General features: G+C 42.6%; 1 protein-coding gene across 1 annotated transcript in view; it reads right to left on the reverse strand.

Annotated features, from left to right (window-relative positions):
- LOC126161372 (tyrosine-protein kinase Dnt-like) overlaps positions 1 to 22,322 on the reverse strand; it is a 251,154-nt gene that overhangs the window by 99,406 nt on the left and 129,426 nt on the right. The window contains exon 2 of the mRNA XM_049917144.1: positions 12,766 to 12,893. Coding sequence (XP_049773101.1) covers positions 12,766 to 12,893 — 128 coding nt within the window. The remainder of the gene's footprint in view (positions 1 to 12,765; positions 12,894 to 22,322) is intronic.

Raw genomic sequence — 22,322 nt, forward strand, 5'->3', positions numbered from 1 at the left:
ACTCCTGTTACACGCAGTCCTACGGGGGAAGGGGGTTTAGTGGGAGCCACCGATGGTAGATAACGGGGTGAATGTGTTAATATCTAATTCATTTTTAAAGGAATCTCTTTTCTTATGCTAGACAGCTCTGCACTGAACGAACTATATTTTTCGATAGGTGCCTTATCGGAATCTGAATAACTTACGACGATACGAGTTTTCTTAGATATTGTGTGTAATCTTCTATCTTCTTCCTTCGTCACTTAATTTGTAACTATTAATAATTACAAAGAAAACGTTTCAGGAACGTGTGAAACTAGGTGAAAAACAGTGTCTCCCTGACAGACGAAATACTTGAAAATTTGTGTCCTTCGAGATTTCGAACGGATGCGATCTGTATAAGGAGGGGTCGTCTTGGAACCAATTGGGGAACGAACATTGTACCATGGAGTGGATCTGATCAGCCAGAATGCTCACATGTTCCTTGGCAGTAATGCGATCTTGTAGAGCACCCAAAGAGCCCATTGCGACATTTTCCACTCTTGTAACGTAAATTCGACTAGATTCTGGAAACAGTGTGCGACAAGACTTATCCGACCAAATGACATTCTTCCATTGCTCCATAGTCTAGATTACTATGGCTTCGGGACGGCTTTTTCCTGTTATGGGCATCTGCATCAGCAACGAGTGGTTTTGGAGCTCCAGCTCCCCCTTCAACGCCCTGCTTATGGATCTCCCATCTTGTTATTTTCGTGCTGGCCGGGTTCGCGAGGGAGACATTCATTTCTGCACTGACGTTTGAGGTTGCCGTCCTCTAATTTTCCATCACAGTTCTCTTAAATGACCGTCCGTAACGATCACCCGGCATACAATATCACCCTCGTTGTAATCTAGCGGATGATATCTCTCCGCTTTTCCTGTACAGAGCATAAATCTTTGATACTGCGCCTCTTGAAATGCCACACACATCGGCAACCTTGGTTACGGAAGCACCACAGCTCGAGTGCCAACAATTTCTCAATGTTCGAAATCACTGAGCTCCGACGTAATACACTCACAACTATATAGTAGTCTGTTCTGACCCCGACTGACACTTCTAACGTATTGAGGATATTGGATAAGTACCGTTCGTCGTCAAATATGGTACAGCAACCAACCTGAGGGCTGGGCTAGATTCTGCATTTATGTTCAATCACGAATTTCTCGAGGTGTTATCACTTTTTTTTTTTTTCCAAACCCATTATGTACTGTTTCCGACTGAGAAAACTTGGTTTTGAGTACTGTAGCTGTCATTACAAGAAATTTTCGCCTGAGTTGTTACTCGCCCCTTGCGCCAACGTGCGCAGCGCCTGCAGTGTTAGCCAGGCTCGGCGCGCCTGCAGGGCGGGCGGAAGCCGTGCGCCAGCGAGCCGGATCTGTCGCTGCGGAAACTGTTCTCCGGGCTCCGTCTGCCGGAAGCGTTCACTGCTAGCAGCCGCCGTGCCGTCCGCTACGGCACCGGAGGAGGAAATTGCCAATTGCGGCAGGGGTAATGACGGGAATCCTCATATCGGAAAACCATTACGCGGCGCGGGCGGCGGCGCAAGCAAGGATTATGCAGTTAGAATGCGCACGGGGACGTGTCGGTGGGCGGGACCTGCTTTGGTTGCGGAGAGGGAGGCCGAGTCGTGGTGGTTGGGGGCGGCGGGGGCGGTGGGAGGGGCACGGTAGGTCCTGTAGTTGGGCCACGAGGGGACAGGGCGCGCGCTAACGAGCCTTACCTGTCACTGAGAGAGGGCGATTTACCGTTGCTACGTCGACTGTGAACGCAGCGCCTTGCCCCATTATTTTGTTCCCGTGGGGGAATAATGATTTGGCTCCTACGACAGCTTTGACTAACTAACTCATCTATACGTGTTAAGTTGGATGCTAATTTGTTGTCAAGAGTCTCACAGCAGCCGATTTATGACGTCAAGGGAAGTTGTCGAAGAAATTTCTGAAATGCTGGTTTTCTTCCTCACTCATACGGGTGGAGGGTAGGTATTGAGTAGGGGTGTCCGAGGAGCAGGTAACCCGTTCTTTAGCCAACTGACAACAAAAATTAGATAACATGAAAAATTGACCAGAATGAAATAGGGGATATATTTACATCGAATTTAAAATGCTTTATAGGGGAAAAATGAAATGGATGTTTTTACATATACAAGAGATATGATTTCTTACACTGGTAGTTAACAACAGTAACAATAAAAGGCAAAACGAAACACAATAGGCCCGCATTTAAAAAATTTTAGAACTTGATGCTGAAAGACTGATATTTAAAAGATCTTTCCTGTGACTAACACCCAAACCTCCAGATGTCAGACGTTCAGTTCGGTACCAAACGTTACTTGTCAACAGAGTATCAAACATAACACCGATTTATTTATTGCTGTGTGTTGTCGTCTGATATTTATCGACTGATCGACTGATATTTAAAAGATCTTTCCTGTATGTAACAGCCAAACCTCCAGATGTCAGACGCTCAGATCGTTACCAAACATTGTTTGTCAACAGAGTATCAACCATAACACCGATTTATATATTGCTGTTTGCTGTCGTCCTGTAAAACATCTGTACACGGTAATTAAAAGTAACACCAGAACTACGGATTTTAAGAGAACCGTATCTATGACATTTGATTCTAAGATATCGGGAAGATGGATTGGTAGCGCATCAGTTCATAGTACCAAATGTCCAGCATTCAAACCTCAATAATAACAATTTTTTAAACTGTCTCCTCGTGAAACTGCTATACGGTAGAACATTTTCCTCAGATTTAAAAGGACTTTTCGGAGTTTGTAGCAATATTTTTTTGGCAGTATCCTTTTGCTTCGTTCGTTGAAAGTAGCGAACCTATAGAGTAAGTTTGTATAGACATGTACAGCAGAACACCACTCCTATCTATACAAATGTACTCTACAGGTTTGCCACTTTCACCTAACGAAGCGAAAGCAGACTGTCATGTGAAGATTGCTACAAACTCCGAAAAGTCGTTTTACATGTAAGGAAAATGTTCTCCGACATAACAGTTTCAAGAGTAAACACTTAAAAAGAAAACAAAGAGTTGAATCAGTGGAGTTAGAACGCAGGACATTTGGTACGATGCCCTGACGCTCTACCACACCACCTAAGCGGGATCTGAGAAACAATTGTCACAGATACGCTTTTACAATGCTCTGTAGTTCTGGCGTTACTTCAGTTATTGTTTGCTTATGTTCTACTGGTCGACAACACACGAATTCGGTGTTTTAGTTGGTACTATGTCGACATACACCGTGTGGTGCCGATCTGAGTGTCTGATATGTGGAGGTTTGGGTGTAAGAACCGGAAGCAACTGGCCTGGGTTAGGGAGTCTTAAATTGAAGGGGAAAGGGTTGGACGGTGAGGAAGGGAGGTCTGTGTGGTATAACGATGGAGGACTTGGTGTATAACAGCGATGGGGTAGGAGTGGCTGTTGTGACAAAAGGATGGGTAAAATAGAAGTGATAAATAATGACTCTAATAGTTGTTAAGAAAGGAGGGTGCGGAAAGAAAGGTAGTCGGAAGGAAGAGGGATAAGAGAATGTGGGGAGAGGAGGGAGAGGATGCACTTATGAGTTGGAATGAGTGGGGTGGACTTATAGTGGGTCAGGGCGGAGTTCATGATGTGGGAGGGGGAAGCTGAAGTTTCTTTGGAAGGGTATGTGGACGGTGTGTAGGTGCAGAGTTGGTTGAATCTGTTGGTAAAGAAAAGTAAGTAGAGGGGAAACGATGGGATTATCGGAGTCCAGTTCGCGGATGGTGTACATTGGTCAGAGGCGTTCAGTGTGACTAAGGAGAGGCGGAATCTGGTGAGTTGGTAAAGAATCCTTGTGGGGGAAGGTAAGCGGATGTGGAAAGTGAGGCGGAGTGTATGGCGTTCGAGGATTTGGAGGGACTGTTAGAACTTGGGTGGGGTAGAGATCCATGCAAAATTCGTATAGCAAAGGATGGATCGGGTCAAGGTTTTATAGGTCTGGAGGACAGTGTAGTGGTGCAATCCACAAGTCCGCCCAGTTACTAGTTTTAGTTTAAATGTTGCATGAAGTGACAGACAATGTGCATCTTGCTTTCCATTTCCCACCTGAGTGTGTAGCACAACCACCAATCCAGCAAGACATTTCGAATCGTACTCTTAAGCCGTCATCATACGACATGTGTTTCACATCGCGAAGCCCGCCAGACGTGGTGCCTGTCGTGGCGTCGGTGCGTAAATTGCATAGGGGCTTCACAAACATTCACGCGCGTGAAACAAATGCATTATCTCTGCTGCCGATTCTGGACTCGTCGATGGCATGAACAGCGTATAAAGCTGTACAACGATTTGACAAACATGCTAGTAGACGTTATTCGTTAACTCATTCGAATCTTCATCCCATTTTTTGTTTTAAGCTGAATATACACTCCTGGAAATTGAAATAAGAACACCGTGAATTCATTGTCCCAGGAAGGGGAAACTTTATTGACACATTCCTGGGGTCAGATACATCACATGATCACACTGACAGAACCACAGGCACATAGACACAGGCAACAGAGCATGCACAATGTCGGCACTAGTACAGTGTATATCCACCTTTCGCAGCAATGCAGGCTGCTATTCTCCCATGGAGACGATCGTAGAGATGCTGGATGTAGTCCTGTGGAACGGCTTGTCATGCCATTTCCACCTGGCGCCTCAGTTGGACCAGCGTTCGTGCTGGACGTGCAGACCGCGTGAGACGACGCTTCATCCAGTCCCAAACATGCTCAATGGGGGACAGATCCGGAGATCTTGCTGGCCAGGGTAGTTGGTAGAACGATGGGTTCGATGAAGGTTTGGATGTACCGTGCACTATTCAGTGTCCCCTCGACGATCACCAGTGGTGTACGGCCAGTGTAGGAGATCGCTCCCCACACCATGATGCCGGGTGTTGGCCCTGTGTGCCTCGGTCGTATGCAGTCCTGATTTTGGCGCTCACCTTCACGGCGCCAAACACGCATACGACCATCATTGGCACCAAGGCAGAAGCGACTCTCATCGCTGAAGACGACACGTCTCCATTCGTCCCTCCATTCACGCCTGTCGCGACACCACTGGAGGCGGGCTGCACGATGTTGGGGCGTGAGCGGAAGACGGCCTAACGGTGTGCGGGACCGTAGCCCAGCTTCATGGAGACGGTTGCGAATGGTCCTCGCCGATACCCTAGGAGCAACAGTGTCCCTAATTTGCTGGCAAGTGGCGGTGCGCTCCCCTACGGCACTGCGTAGGATCCTACGGTCTTGGCGTGCATCCGTGCGTCGCTGCGGTCCGGTCCCAGGTCGACGGGCACGTGCACCTTCCGCCGACCACTGGCGACAACATCGATGTACTGTGGAGACCTCACGCCCCACGTGTTGAGCAATTCGGTGGTACATCCACCCGGCCTCCCGCATGCCCACTATACGCCCTCGCTCAAAGTCCGTCAACTGCACATACGGTTCACGTCCACGCTGTCGCGGCATGCTACCAGTGTTAAAGACTGCGATGGAGCTCTGGCTGACACTGACGGCGGCGGTGCACAAATGCTGCGCAGCTAGCGCCATTCGACGGCCAACACCGCGGTTCCTGGTGTGTCCGCTGTGCCGTGCGTGTGATCATTGCTTGTACAGCCCTCTCGCAGTGTCCGGAGCAAGTATGGTGGGTCTGACACACCGGTGACAATGTGTTCTTTTTTCCATTTCCAGGAGTGTAGTTGCAGTATCTAATGTAAGTTTGCGCATGCATGGTATCCAATCTCTTGATGTTGCACTGAGTGCCATCACCGTGAAGTAATGTACATCATCACATAGATTTTAACATCGAGAATCGTTTCGCAATTTCATTTGAAAGGGGGAGACTTTCTCATAGCTGCTCACCACGGCTGAAAAAGTAGTTTACCGAGAAGTTAAAATAAGAGGTGGTCCGCAAACCCAAGATATAGGTATACGTATAAAGTCTCATGACAGCAGAAACTTCCAGTGTGTAACTTGTGTTTATTTTCTGACACAGACTCGCAGTTACGTTAAGATTTCTGGATACTCGGGATACATTTCAGTCCTTGGCCTTCGCCACAAGAATTGAAGCCAATGCATTTTTATAAATGCTATCGACTGCAGCAGTTAACACTTCTGTTGAATTAATAAGAAAGACGCAGCATCTGTTAGAAAACAAAAGGTGAAACAAAATTAGGAAGAAGGTAGATGCTAACCTGCTACCTTTTGCTTCACAGCTCATGATGCCATCAGCTAAGACTTCAACAAGACAGCTGGTCCTCCGTATGTGGTGGCACACTGCCTAAAGATTGTATCTACAAGTGTTATTGTTTGATAACAATTGCGACAAACTGAATCAAATAGGACGCGTTTTTTATACATCGTGATTGTGCCGCAGCTCTGAAATGGTGTATTTTCATGAGCTATAGCAGTAAAAACATCAAATGGTGAAAGTTTGTAACTACCGATATTCGGTTTCCTGCATTAAAAGAAATCTGAGCTAGAATGACGCGTTTTCGAGAGATCCTGAGTTTGCTGATGCTTTGAAACAGCTTATTTTCGTACCAAGTACTCCATGATATAGGAAACCCACAAAACATGTAGTTTAACTCAATAAAGTATGGTGGCTCGTGACTTCTGCGTGCAACGTAAAAGGATGTCGCATCTCACTTATCACGTTCCACTCCACGAGACAAAAATCTGACGTACTAGTTTCTTCACTTCACTATCCGCAGAGTAACGCAACGTGAAATTCCACTCTGTGACGTCACCAGCTCCTCGTTCACATGTGTTTCATGTCCCATGAGCTTTGCGCTCCAGTAACTCTGTTTTGCTAAGTTCCTGCACTGCGTATGAGTTTTGGGGCACTGTCGTGTTGTAGACAGATTCGTGGTAGTTACACCACGCGATAACGTGTGCTGGTAAATGTAAAGGTCGTGTGACCACGGCCTCCCGTCGGGTAAACCGTTCGCCGGGTGTAAGTCTCTCGATTTGACGCCACTTCGGCGATTTGCGCGTCGATGGGGATGAAAAGATGATGATAAGGACACCACCACACCCAGTCTCCGAGCGGAGAAACTCTCCGACCCAGCCTGGAATCTAACCCGGGCCACTAGGATTGACATTCTGTTGCGATGACCACTCAGCTACCGGGGGCGGACACGTGTGCTGGTACAGTTTCGTGATTAAGAGAGAGCAGCACGTGTGACGAGGGAAGCGGCCGTGGCTGGCAGAACGCCTTACCTGCCGTACAGGATGACTATGAATAATATTGACTTCAAACACTGCACAGCAGAGAGCAATATCCACGTATTAATATTAATGCTGCAAAATTGCTTTATTGGTCGCTAAATGAAATCCACTAGTAAAGTAACCAATGACTTTATTCGACGCTTACCGGGAAATACTCATCATCAGACATTTTAGAAACCAAAATACAAATCACAGAAATTATACAAATGTATAGGGAGCAACATGACAAGAGTGCAAAAATAAAGCTTCGTCATATTGAAAGCTGACATAAACACCGTAATCCCCAGGTATTTAGATACATAAAGGCACGTTGTCACCGATGCAGCTGTCATGGCAGATTGATTTCAAAACTACATCATGCTTTCTAGGTAGACACTTCAAGCCACAAGAGAACAGTGAAGCATACATAGGTGGTGCCACATAGTGGCGAAAACCGAGTCTTAAATTTTAATTCATTAACAAAAAATTGTTGAATACAAAACGTAACTTTCAGAAAGTTAAACAATGCCAGAGCGGTAAACGTGCTATAAACAATTTTTACACTACTAGTACAATAGACACGTAAAATAAAACGGATAAGATACACAAACGAGTTATGCAAAATCAAAATTGTGCGCGAATGACGTATTGACAAAATGTGTGAACAATACCACATAGTGAGGTACAACTAATTATGTGAAATTTCAATGTTAAAGAACAAGAAAGAAACAGTCGTGACATACGAAACGAATTCGAGCACTCGCAGGATTAGGTAATGGGACTAGAACCACCGAAAGATACTAAAATAAATCAAGAGAAAGAAGAAATACATAAAATAATGTAGCAAAGCTCCGGGAATATAAAGTATTATAGAGTCCGTAATAATGCTTTGGAAATACTTAGGAGTTAGAGAACAAGATAATATAACAAATAAGCGAAAATAAATTTACATTTAAAGGATGTCAGAGCGGTTCAAACCCTCCAGAAGACACATCTAATGCATTATGTACGGAAAACCTACCACTGCATAATGAAACATAAAAATGGACATACATAGAATTAGAGCAGTAACTCCCACTGTCACAGGACAAGGTGAGGGATATCGTAAGTAATATATAAAATACTGTGCTTAAATTGAAAATGTAATAACAACTCATTAATTAGTAAATGAAGTACAAAATAACTCTGAATCTCAAAGGCGTCAGGGACTCAAACTCTGAAGAGAAATCCATATGAAAAGTGTGCACACGAAAATAGATCTGCTTAAAACAACTTAGAGCGTAAAGAATAGCACACGACATACGTATAATGCAAGGAAGTGGAGCAAGCAAACTAATTCCCGTAATTATCGTAATTAATAAAATATTACGAAAGTAAGAGGTGTAACAACCAACAGCGGACGAATATACGTGTGGAGTAGGGTAGAATCGGTGAGAACTACACAGAATTGCAAGTGTAGTGTTTCCTCAAATATTTTACGGAATCTTTGCCGTCTCGAAAACAGCTGTTCATTCAACACTGAAGATGGGTCAGACGACTGGTGTAAAAAACTTTCTAACTCTTCCAAAAATTTAAGTCACTCCGTTTTGGCTTGACAGGAAGTATATTCATTCCTCCGTCTATGGGAAGCTTTCGGTGTCTCTCACCTGCTAAACGGCACCCAAGTGCGGAATTATGTTTATAAGCATGTTCACGAAACTCGTGGCAAAGCTTCTTGCAGTTTGACCCACGTAGATTCACAGGAACCACACTTAATTTTGTAGCTGCCTGAGCAGTTATATTTATCAGGTTTATCGTCAACAGAATTCCGCTTCAACGAACTTAACTTTTCGCGTCTGAAAACTTATCTGCACTTTCGCTTTCCTGAATGAAAGTGCAGTAGTTTCACAATGCGGTCCTGTGTAAGATACAGACACATTAAGTTTTTCAGATGACTTTTATCAAAGACTTTTATCTCGATAGCAAATATGAATAAATCCGAATACTCATAGGCACGACCTACTTGCATAAGAATATCATACTCTTTATTCAAGCGTTTAGTGCTGAGCTAAAACTTGCTTAATGTATTGTACATTTATTGAAAGTATGCACGTTTTTGTGCAAGTGGATGGGCAGAATCATTACCGAAAATATTGTCAGTGGGTGCTGGCTTACGATAGATACTAAGGGGAATGATGTGCCATCTCTCTCGTTAACATAGGATGAAGAAAGCTGAGTCGTTTACTATTCTCTAATTCGGATGCACGTAGTTCGATGCCTGTTCGTTACCAAGGTACACAATCAAATTGTCATCCATTTATCTACAATAAAAAAAACAGTTTTAACCATAATGGGCAGACTACTTTTGAAGAAGGTTTTCTCTGAGTCATTAAAAAGTATTGCAGTTAGAATAACTGATGCCGCTGCACCCCATCACAAGCCCATCACTTTGATGATAGATCTTACCATGTGGAACAAAAAATTTGAAAGAAAAGGTCAGAGGAATAAATTCAAGAAGTTCATAGGCTTCTCCTATGGCTAATGTTTTATGTTTCCAAAAATTCATATGAATTATTACGAAAATTTCGTCCAGCGGAATGTTAGTGTAAGGATTAGTGATGTCAAAGGAAGCTAGCAACGAATCTTATGGCACACTACAATTCTTAATTAATGCTTTCATTTAGTAATTGTTCTTAACGGACCACGTGTTAGAAAAAACGTAAGCTTCTTTAATTTGGTATAATAAAAACTGTTTATGACAAATATGGGGCTTTGGCATCCATTCACATGAGGTCTTACGGGAGAACCTTGTTTATTAAGGTTAATGTGTGACCTTAATTTTGGAAGTTTTGGGTTCGTGATGAAACATCTTTTCTTAGCAACGTCTCAATAGAACAGAAAATTTGAATTGCTCATATATTTTGTTTTTCAAATCATCGATAAGTTTTAGCACAGGATTTTTCTAGACTTCCTTAATGTTGTTGTTTTCAAAAATTTCTAAAGTCTTAGTTACACAATCTTTAACTCAGATAAGTAGGACAGGCTGTAATTGTAGACTCTTGTTACGATAACACTACTTTCACATCATTTTGTGTTGACATTCATGACTGATAACAGAAGTGCTTTGGAGGAAAATCGAGTCTTAAATGATTTGTCAAAGGCCTTGCGCGTTTTACTGCAATGGCTGCCTGAAGAGATTCAGGAATTTTATACTGTTCACAAACATTTTTAATTTCGGCAATAGCTCTTTTAACACCTTGGTTGTTAACTGCTGTTGGGAGATTAAAATTCTTTTCTGAGCAAGTGCTGTTCATCGGAAGACAACTCGAGGTTTCGTATGTTGACTACAATAAGTGCAAAAGGATGTTTACACCTTGCACGCTTAACATTGGAATTTCACTTATTTTATTGTATATCACTACGTGGTGCGGTATTTGTCAACACACCTTTTAATATTGATTTTGTTTAATTGATTTGTATACCTAATGCATTTTATTTTATATGTCTATTCTATTGATGGCACTTTATACCAATGTAAGAATTGTTTTTCGGCATGTTGTTTAACTTTCTTGCTTTATATACCTATGTGAAAGTTCTGTTTTTTATTCAACAGTTTTTTATAAATGTATTGTAATTTATTATTCTGTTTTCGTCGCTATGCGGCACCACTTTTGTATGCTTCATCGCACCCTGGTGGCACAAATTGTTTACTTGGAAAACAGAATGTCGCTCTGAGAATAGTCTGCCTTGACAGCTGTATCCGTTACAACGTGTCTTTCTGCATCCGCATACCAAGATGATCATGGTGTATATGGCAGCTCTCAATATGATGAAATTTTGTAAATATACCTTTGTCATGTTGCTCTGTATACCTTTGTACGTTTTCTGTCATTTGTATTTTGGTTTCCTGGCTATCTGATGAGATGCCTCTCCCGAAACGCGTCAAATAAACCCACTGGATTTTGACTAGTGGCATTTCGTTTCGTGACCAATTCAGTAATTCTGGAGCACTCATATTAATGTTCAGTGTTGTTGCATTTTTCCTGCGTGACTTTATGTCACAATTACAACGAATCTACGTAGACTGTGTTGATGTGCATTTCTTGCTTTAGTTAGTTACGAATTTTTGTATTATGTGTATACTTAACACACTTAGTGGAAAATCAAAACTCCTAGCTAGTCCTATCAGTGCTTTACAACTCATTTGAAAGGCGCGCTATGGAACGACCAGAACAAGACCGACAAAAAGCCTCTAGGAACTGCTTGTAACGAAAGTAAGTGGAAATAGCAGGAACGTGCCTGCTTGCCTCTCTGTTTCCCTATCGAATGAATGTAGTCATTCTCCTCTCATTGTACGTTGTCAGCGTATAAAAACTGCATGGAAGCTTCATCAGATATGGCTGTCGCGTTCTGTGTTTGTAATGACACCATCGTATTGACCATCAAATATTTAGTTTGTTCTTTCCTTACGCGGTTCAGTAGCTCGCCATTGTCAAAAAAAAAAAAATTGCAACATTCCTGATACTTGTGACATCGACCGAGCGGGGTGGCGCAGTGGTTAGCACACTGGACTCGCATTCGGGAGGACGACGGTTCAATCCCGTCTCCGGCCATCCTGATTTAGGTTTTCCGTGATTTCCCTAAATCGTTTCAGGCAAATGCCGGGACGGATCCTTTGAAAGGGCGCGGCCGCTTTCCTTCCCAATCCTTCCCTAACCGGAGCTTGCGCTCCGTCTCTACTGACCTCGTTGTCGACGGGACGTTAAACACTAACCACCACCACTTGTGACATCCGACTTACTCTTACAGAGCGTAAGTGAAAACTTAGTAAGAATAAGCTGGATGTGATACCATACATCAGCAGTGTATGAGGTGCCAATCGAGTTGAGCCTTCCTCCTGCATCAGCTGCCGTGCTGAGAGGCAGATCGGTTCTTGAACAATTCTGAGACTCAATAAAATTGTTAACTGATTTCAACTAACGCTATTATGAAAGCAGAAATTGCCCTGCCAGTGAGTCGTACGTCTTGACATTCCCGGAGTTCAGTACGAATAAACTGCATGAGAAACGGGATTCACTAGCTATGAAATCAAAACCTTCTGCCTCGCGAAGCAAATTTTATTACAGAGTATTCAGTGTTCACATATTAATATGGACATTACTTACAATTAGTTGAACACATGACAAAGAACAACTAAACGAAACATAAAAAATATGATAAACAACAATAGTTCTGGTAAATTTGTCGGATAAGGAACTGTGGTCGGTAGTGACCAACTTACTAGAATTATAACGTAGCCGCGGGTGGATAATTATGACTGCGGGACTGTACCGGTAGAGAAAGTAAATTAACCATACCACCACGCCTCTCCGCCTAATCGTGGGTGAACTTACATGGATGCGTTGAATTACTAGAAAATTCTTAACTTCGTTCCTTCCTAACCAGCCGATGCCGCTAGATATGCTCACCAAAACTGTTATGTGTTGACGAGCAGACTGCGGATGATGCTCTAAAACATTCAGAGCTCTGAATGTGAATACGCACCGGGTTTTTGGCGAGCGACTGCCAGGAGAAGACCAGATCGCTGATGTGCGCCGGCACGGGCACCACGAAATTCATGGCGTACGTGTTGACCACGCCCTCTCGCACGTAGAACAGCTCCGCCGACAGACCTGCAACAAACACAAGCACGCCGTCACTTCAGGTGCCACAGCTGGCTACGCGGTCACATGAGCTCCCACATGACGATAGGACATCCTGAGCTGTCTCTCAGTAGCCTATCTGAGATAATGGTTCAAATGGCTCTGAGCACTATGGTCATCAGTCCCCTAGAACTTAGAACTACTTAAACCTAACTAACCTAAGGACATCACACAACACCCGGGCATCACGAGGCAGAGAAAATCCCTGACCCCGCCGGGAATCGAACCCGGGAACCCGGGCGTGGGAAGCGAGAACGCTACCGCACGACCACGAGCTGCGGCCTATCTGAGATAATCATATCGGATAAATAATTTGTCACCCCAGAAGACATCACGTTAATATCGTGCAATACCGCCTCTGCCATGATAACGTCCATGTTCCAGCGAGAAAAAACTCCAATTTCACCATAAACAGTTTAAGCCTCTCGTTCATGACAAACTGCCTATTGGCTTCTGTCTCGGGTTCTTCGGCCGACGTTCATATAATGATTTTTCTGACGTTTCGCCAGCACGAGTGGCTGGCATTGTCAAAGCTTCACCCTCCATTGCCGGTGGTGAACTGGAGCCGAGCTTGCGGGCGCAGTCTATATGTACCTGGCGCGCCAACGTCCGAGGGCTTCTCTGCGGTCATTTCCGGTGCGGTTCTCCTCTTGCTACCTGCGACGGTCGTTCGCTGCAGTACGGGAAGCCAGGATCCGTTTCCCTTAAGGCTTTCCTCTTTCTTGTTCAAACTGTTCGCGTGTTTTTGTATTTCTACAGCTTCTCTGAACAGGCGCGTGTGATAGTGCTTCTCTACAGCCAGAACTTCCGTGTCAGCGAATTTTATTACGTGGTCGGTCTCATTCAGTGCGTGCTATGCCACGGCCGATTTCTCCACCTGCTCCAACCTGCAATGTCGTTTATGCTCTTTGATCCTAGTGTTGATGGATCGTCCAGTGATTCCGACATAAACTTTTCCGCATGTGCATGGTATACAGTATATTCCCGACATTGCAAGTGGGTCTCTTTTTTCCTTCGCCGATCGAAGACACTCGTTGATCTTCCTTGTCGGTTTGAAAATCGTCTTTGCGCCATGTTTGCGCAATATACGGCCGATTCTGTCCGTCACTCTGGGAATGTATGGCAGAAAGGCAGTTCCCGACATTTCTTTTTCTGGTTCCTTACTTCGCCGAGTGTTTGGCTCTGTTACAATTCTAATGTAATTTGTGGAGTACCCATTGCTCCTCAGAACAGTTTCCAGGTGTTGCATTTCTCGTTTGAGGTGTTGGGCTCACATATTCGTCCTGCTCTCGTTACGAGCGTACTAATCATGAGACCGACCACGTAATAAAATTCGCCGACACGGAAGTTCTGGCTGTAGAGAAGCACTATCACACGCGCTTGTTCAGAGAAGCTGTAGAAATACAAAAACACGCGAACAGTTTGAACAAGAAAGAGGAAAGCCTTAAGGGAAACGGATCCTGGCTTCCCGTACTGCAGCGAACGACCGTCACAGGTAGCAAGACGAGAACCGCACCGGAAATGACCGCAGAGAAGCCCTCGGACGTTGGCGCGCCAGGTACATATAGTCTGCGCCCGCGAGCTCGGCTCCAGTTCACCACCGGCAATGGAGGGTGAAGCTTTGACAATGCCAGCCACTCGTGCTGGCGAAACGTCAGAAAAATCATTATATGAACGTCGGCCGAAGAACCCGAGACAGAAGCCAATAGGCAGTTTGTCAACAAGTGGCCACGAAAGCCTTAACAAGCCTCTCATTCATGATTACATCCCGTAAAATAGCCCCGGAGATTTTCTTTGTGGTTAAAACCTGGTGATTTAGCCGGCCAGTGGAGATGCAATAGGATGCCGGAGTGTCCATGAAACCACGAACGGACCAGATGATACCTAAAATTATCGATAATATCCCCTTAAACATCAGACAACGTATCCTGATTTCCAGTCACCTTTACAGTAGTTCCCTCGTGCTTGTATGCAACCCTACTCGCGATTTTACCATTGTTGGAAGTACTGCTGGCACTTTGCAGAATCAGTTGCAATTTGGCTTGAATCTTTTATACGGAGACAAAACGTCATCTTTTCAACTCCAATTTCATTTTCTGGAAGTGGTAACACTTGGTATTGGTGCAGCCCTGTGACCACAGGTGTTGTCGTTTTGGAATACAGATATGTATACAGCCTACTAGTAGTAAAGGTGAAGAAAAAACGGCAACACTTGACCACCGAGAATTTTTAAAAAAATTTTAACGTTCCTCTTAATGGTAACCTGTATTAGTGTACATAACGTGTGGAAAGCACCCCGGAAAACATTGCAGAACCATCTTCGGTCAGGAAGTTTCTCTCCACACATTCTCCGTTACACGTTTCGGCCCAGGGTGCAACCGACACGTTCCGGAACTTGGAAAGAAGCGAAATCGGAGGTCACTACGTGTCTCCAGTCAGCTACTGTAATTTTTATATATATATATATTCAAGACGTCCAGCATTCTAAGCCGCTGTGGCCAATGGCCATTTGCGATGCTCCTGAATTAATATGTACAGCGCATGCATTTTTCTTTGCAACGTTCGCTCGTAAATAGATTGATAAGTATCTGCATTCACTGATTGCAGTAATTCCTACCGGATTAGAAATTGACAAGGAACGACGTTCGTCTCCTGTTCCTGCCGGATAGGATCTTTACACGAATGTTCTTCCGTCTTGTTGCTCCGAGTGAAGCACTATTCATTGTTGACACGTAGGACGGTCCGCGTCGATACACCAGAAAATCGCTAGAGTTCGTTCGACATTGTGGTCATGGGCACTTTGAAACACGGTTCCAAGTCACCAATCTTAGAAATGCCCGGTATGTACACACCACTTCACCGCCATGTCTTACGTCAGCGATGGAGGGTCACTTGGCCGCTCGGTAACAGTCCTACAATCTACGAGGTCTGTATGAAAAGTTCCGCAACATTCGTAATTTCACGCCAATGGTGTGTTGGGTTCAAATATGACTGGCATCCATGCACATGCCTGTGCTTAATGCATAACTGTTGAAAGTTTCATTGTAGTATGTGTGTTAGTAATTGTTCGGTGGCTGTATTGAGTAGAACGTTGTGTAGCGCAGTTTGCGAATTTCGAGAACTCAAAGTTAGACGAGCAAAGCGTCTGCATTAAATTTTGCTGAAACTGAGGAACACCTTAACAGAGACACATCAAATGATGCATGAAATCTATGATAGTGAGTGCTTTAAGTCGTACTTGGTGTTATGAATGGCCGGACGGTGTGGCCAAGCGGTCCTAGGCGCTTCAGTCTGGAACTACGCGACCTTTACGGTCGCAGGTTCGAATCCTGCCTCGGGCATGGATGTGTTTGATGTCCTTATGTTAGTTAGGTTTAAGTAGTTCTAAGTTCTAGGGGACTGATGACCTCACATGTTAAGTCCCATAGTGCTCAGAGCCATTTTTTGTTACAAATGGTTCACACGGTTTAGAAATAAGACTGGAAGGAACTTCAAGATGACCATTGTTCAGGATGTCCTTTGACTCTATCGACGACGCTCATGTTAATAACGTCAACGAAATTTTGCAGGCCATTCGAAGAGTAACTGTCTGAGAGATTGTAGAAGACTGTAGCATATCGGTTAGATCATGTAGTGAAATGCTGACACAGCTTCTTGGAATGCATCCTGTCGTCGCCAATTTCGTCCCACGGCTCATGAGCCAAGACCAGAAAGACCTTCGCTTCGCATTCAGTGAAGAGATTTTGGATCGCGCAAATGAGAACTAGATGTTCTTTAAGAGAATCATAATTGGTGATGAGCCGGGAGTTCACGGTTTTGATGCAATAACAGACTAGCACATTCATCCCTGGTGGTGAGTGACCATTGGGCAAAAAACGAAATCACTGTGCTGCCTCATCCTCCTTACTCTCCAGACCTGGACCCTGGGGCCTTGTTTTTGTTTCCAGGCTTGAAAACCCAGTAGAAACGTCGAAGATTTGCAACGTCAGACGAGATAAAAGAAAATTCGCAGACGACGCTTCACACGATCCAGCAAGAGGCGCAACAAGACTACTTCCGGATTTGGAAACGGCGTTAGGAGCGATGTATCAGTTGTGGAGAAGAGCATTTCGAAGGATACCAGGCATACTAGGTAAAATGTAAGCGCACAAACAACTTGTGGACGGAGTTCTGGAATATTTTGAACAGACCTTCATAGTGATCATGGACTCTTTTAAGTGAATGACTAACTTTTTAACATAATTGCGACACAGAGTTGATAATGAGCAGTATCTCTGGGTAAAGGCTGTATTGGTCGCTAACCGAAAAGCCATGCTTCAAAAACAAATGGTTCAAATGGGTCTGAGCCCTATGGGACTTAACATCCGAGGTCATCAGTTTCCTGGAACTTAGAACTACTTAAAACTAACTAACCTAAGGACTTTACACACATCCATGCCCGAGGCAGGATGCGGACCTGCGACCGTAGCACTTGCGCGGTTCCCGGCTGAAGCGCCTAGAACTGCTCGGCCACCGCGGCCGGCTTCCAAAACCTGAATGACTTTCTTTGTCATAAATGACACGTTTCACACTTAGCCCTCTTCAGATTAGTACGAGTAACATGCTGCTTGTAGATATAAAGGTTACAAGATGTGCACATAACAGCCATAAAAGGACCCAGTGTTTTGCTGGTCACACACTGCTACTGATTGTTGCGTGCACATCTTGTAACCTTTATATCTACATGCAGCATGTTGCTCCTAGATATTTCAAGAAAGCTGAGTCCGAAAAGTGTTACATTACCTGCAGTAAAGTCATTCTTTTAAACCACGGTTTTTCTGTTAGCTTCTAATCCAGCCATTATGCAGTACTATTGTTAATGAATAATATGAAGTCCAGAGAGATTAACACAGAAACAGTGGAGCCCTTTTTACTTGAGTGACTTTCTTGTCTCAGTCGATCGCTCGTGAAAGTACCTGTCTTGAACTGCGATTCGCTTTTCACAAATGGTCGTTTGTACAAGTACGTCACCAGCAAAATTGTGAGTGTCGTGCGTGGTGTCTGTTGTGCTTTTTGGCGCCTCAACCGACGAAGAGTGGTTGTAAGCGACTCTCCTTCTTTAAAAAAAGTCGAAACATAGTAACTGAATTAATAAGCTACTGATGATAACACATTTTATTAGTAACGAAAGGAAGATTCACAGTGGATGTTCGTGAATGAGGCGGCACAGTAAATTCTCTGCACAACTGAGAACTTACAGCTGAAAAAAATTCTCATCCAACCATTTTCAAACGTTTACTCAACCTGAAGTTTGTTCATCGAAATTTCTCGCGTTTCACCAGCACTAATGGCAGGGACTTTCAAAGGTTCGTCGTCTGTTACTGGTGGCCGACAATCAATATGTTAACAAGTGGTCACAAATGCCACAACAGTTTTGTAACATTTAGAAGGCAGTCCAAAGTGTCCATTTATCTTGTTATCGAAATAAATGCTTTACCAGCGATCTCTACTTTTTGAAGGTTTCTTTCTGAACTGGTCATTGATCAACGTTCTTATTTATGCACTGAGCAGGATTTTTCGTTGTTCAGGTATTGTATAACTTAAATCGTATTTCAGTTTCTTACGTTTGGTCTCAGATAATACTCTTTGTACACATATCGTGTCCTTTTTCACCCTTTGATTGTCTCGACAACAAAGAAAGTAGTAAAATAAAAGTGAATAGTAGACATAAACACAAAATTCGTTTTTTAAATTTAAATTTATCCATGTTATATGGATGTTGTTTGGGGTTTGCGTCTGTATTATAAAATTATGTGGAATAATTGAAACAGCTGCAGTCACTTTTTACTAATATTTTATTATTAGGACAATGCATTTCGGGAGCATGCTGCCATCATCAGGTGCATTATACAGTTACTTATACATCAGCTTATAGGTTATGTTCATCAGTTGTGTGGGTCAGTGGGGTTAAGAATCGAAACATAAACCTGTGTGGAGGGATAAATCTGTTACAGTGTGTATATTATGTGAATAGCATGACTAGGTAATATATTAATACGTTTGCTTACATTTCTGTTGGCGATTTAATTTTATGGCACACAGAGCACAGTAACAGGTAAAGAATAAGGGACAATAAATGGACTTATATGAAGAACTGGAAATCTTTATTCATGGCGCAGCATATAGAGATGTATTATTAAATTATAAGCTTCAAAGTAATAATGTTAACTTCTTTAAATCTTCTCCAAGATTAAATTTTTGTTTCCTTGACAGAATAGTTTTCATTAAGTATCCATGTAACATTCTCCATATTGCCAATACATCTACATAAAAGTCCTCATCTTCACTATAGGTATATATTACTGTGTTTGAAATTGTAGGTAGTTTAGCTTAGATTTAATAACTCTCTGGAAAGATGTTAACAGTCTAGGATATTGTAAGTAGTTTATCTTAGATTTTAAAACTCTTCGGAAAGATGTAAACAGATGTTTGTGAAAATGTTAAGTTTTGATTTACCCGTTACTGTGCTCTGTGTGCCAGAGAATGAAATCGCCAACAGAAATGTAAGTAAACGTATTAATATATTACCTGATCATGCTATTCACATAATGTACATACATACTGTAACAGATTTATCCTTCGACACTGGTTTATTTTTCGATTCTTAATCCCACTGGCACACACATCTAATGTACATAACCTATGAGCTGTTGTATAAGTAACTGTATAATGCACGTGATGATGGCAGCATGCTGGCGAAATGTATTGTACTAATAAAATATTAGTAAAAGTGACTGAATCAGTATAAACTATTCGACAAAATTCGTTGCTTTGACATTAGCAAGTTCGTCGAGAACTGGTTAATTTCCGTAGGCAGTAGGATACACCACCGTCCTCTGTTTCTGTGCATGCATAGTCGTCGTCACACTCAGTACCTTAGATCTCTGCACTCGGAAAAATAAATTTATCCGCGCTGTAAATGTAACTTTAAGACAAACCGAAATATGCAGTAAATATTCAAGGTACAGAGCAATGACTTGATACCAACACTGAAACACCGTAATAGACGTTCAGTGGAAGGAAATTTCTCGGAGAAAGAATACGTCGAAAAACACAATTGTCCATCTAAACAGATTAAAACTCTATCGAAACAAGAAGTGTGTGAAATAGCTTCGAAAGAAAGAGTGAGACGTGTCTAGAGGTGTAGCTTTGCTCCATTAAGCAATTTGTATGTTAACACTTGATTTGCATTTCATACGATCTCAGAACGCTTCAAAACGCCTACCGGTATATAATGATTTTTAATGCATGACGTGCCACTAAGTATGGATTTCTCATAAGTTACGGGGTCTGATCATGTGGAATTAAACAGTAGATATGTCGAAGAAAGTCAAATCTAAAGGTCCTAAAGCAAAACCGTAGAATGAAAGCAGATGAGAGGTGTTTTGATCCTATCACATGAAAATAAAATTTTAAAAATTTATTTTGCCACATTCTCTGATGACAAAGTGTGTGTTTCGAGAGGTAGCCAGAAAGAATGGAGTCAACGTAAGTAGTATGTTACAGGCACAACTGTCGGGAATATTTTGTGCAAAATTTGAATTTTGAAATCATTAATATCTTTTATTTTATTTTTAATTCATTTGTTAAAATGCATTTCTTAATATGTTAGGACGAAAGTCCATTGTCCATTTTTGATTTTTAATGCACTGTCAAAAAGCAAGACAAAATACTTCGTTATTAAAACGGCATCTACTATTCGAATGAAAACGTATTTCAATGTTTATTACACCATTCCCGTATGCCATGATAGCATTGGCCGTTGGATGATTTATAAACGGCATATTCAACTCAGATAGTTCATGTTTACTTTTCAAATACGACTTGGAAAATCATCCAGCAGCCATGGAGTAAAAGGATAATAAGTTGCGGCCCAGTATGGTTTTGTGATTTGCATTAAATGCGAGATGTGCGGAACCTGATATGAACAGTAGCCTACTTCTAGTTGTCCTCCCCACATATAGACTGTTTATATAGCTGTCTTGTTATTTGCGAACTTTAATGACAATTGGGTTTTCCTACAGCACTTGAACTAAGTCTTGTTTTACCCGGTACAAAACACAGGAATTGACGTCTAAGGTAAAAATATCTTGACTAATACTAACACAACGGTTTCCTAGTTCTGACAGTTCAGATTAAGCATTCGAATAGATGAGCCTATGTAATAACCGATGAAACCTAGGATAAAGGCACCATCTTCTCTGCTCTTGTCGCTGACTCTTTACCATTTGAGAGCTACAGGTGCAGGACCAAGCGTAATCAACCTATGGTCATTTACAAAAGTCTGCTTTTTTCGATTCTAGTACTCTTTCTTGACATTAAAGTCAGTTTGTCTATCACTGCTGTATGCAGAATTGTTTCAGATTTTTTTTAACTTCTATATAATATTTTCACTGAGCTGTTTGACACTTAATATCAGTTCACCTATAATGAAGTCACTGATATAGCAAAGATTTTCAACCTAGTCATCGATACATTTTTCGCTCTGGGGGAATATAATGATTTTTAATGCATGACGTGCCACTAAGTATGGATTTCTCATAAGTTCCGGGGTCTGCTCATGTGGAATTAAACAGTGGATATTTCGAAGAAAGTCAAATCTCTCAGCACTACAAAACCCTTGACTCGTGCTAAATTACTGTGCTAAAATTTACCGTTGTGTAAATTTCCAGTTATATGGGGAAGACATAATTTTCGGCCCTTCTGTTTGCCTCCTCTCGATTCTTAATGTATGTCATCGGTTTGATCGGCTATCATTATCTGCAGAGCTACTATAGTAAATAACACTTTTACGCCATCCAAAGGCATACAGAAGCGTGAAACACTATTCTACATAAGCTCATGACAGCTTTAGAAAAGGCCCCGCTACTGACATTTCACGTACGTGGAAGTCGATATTCACATGCTGTTAACACTCTTTTAGGACACAACATTTGTTTTCCATGTACGAACACGTAGTGGCCAACTGGCCATCGGTAAGGGGCAGTCACATCTTGAAGACCAATTGCTAAGATGCGCATCTATATTGAATTAATTACAGTAAATAAGTAATTCATAATACGTGTAGGTTCTTTTCTAGCATCGCAGACTTCGTGCAAAGGAAAACCATTAGAGCGGTGACTGCATAACAGCACTTTAGATATGATAACCATTCTCGTAAATATATCTAACATTCAAATCGCACCTGGAAAGCTTGCAGGAATGTGGCAGTTAGTGAGTCAGGGATTGCTAGTTGGTATTTAATTTCGGTCAGAATGTACACGATGAATGAATGGAAAAATGTAAACAGTGATCGAGAAATTGGACTAAAGAGTTGTTACAACGATTAGCTACTACTAACGGTGGTGATTATATTAATGA

Source organism: Schistocerca cancellata, chromosome 1 (genome assembly GCF_023864275.1).
Source record: "Schistocerca cancellata isolate TAMUIC-IGC-003103 chromosome 1, iqSchCanc2.1, whole genome shotgun sequence".
Lineage (NCBI taxonomy): Eukaryota > Metazoa > Arthropoda > Insecta > Orthoptera > Acrididae > Schistocerca > Schistocerca cancellata.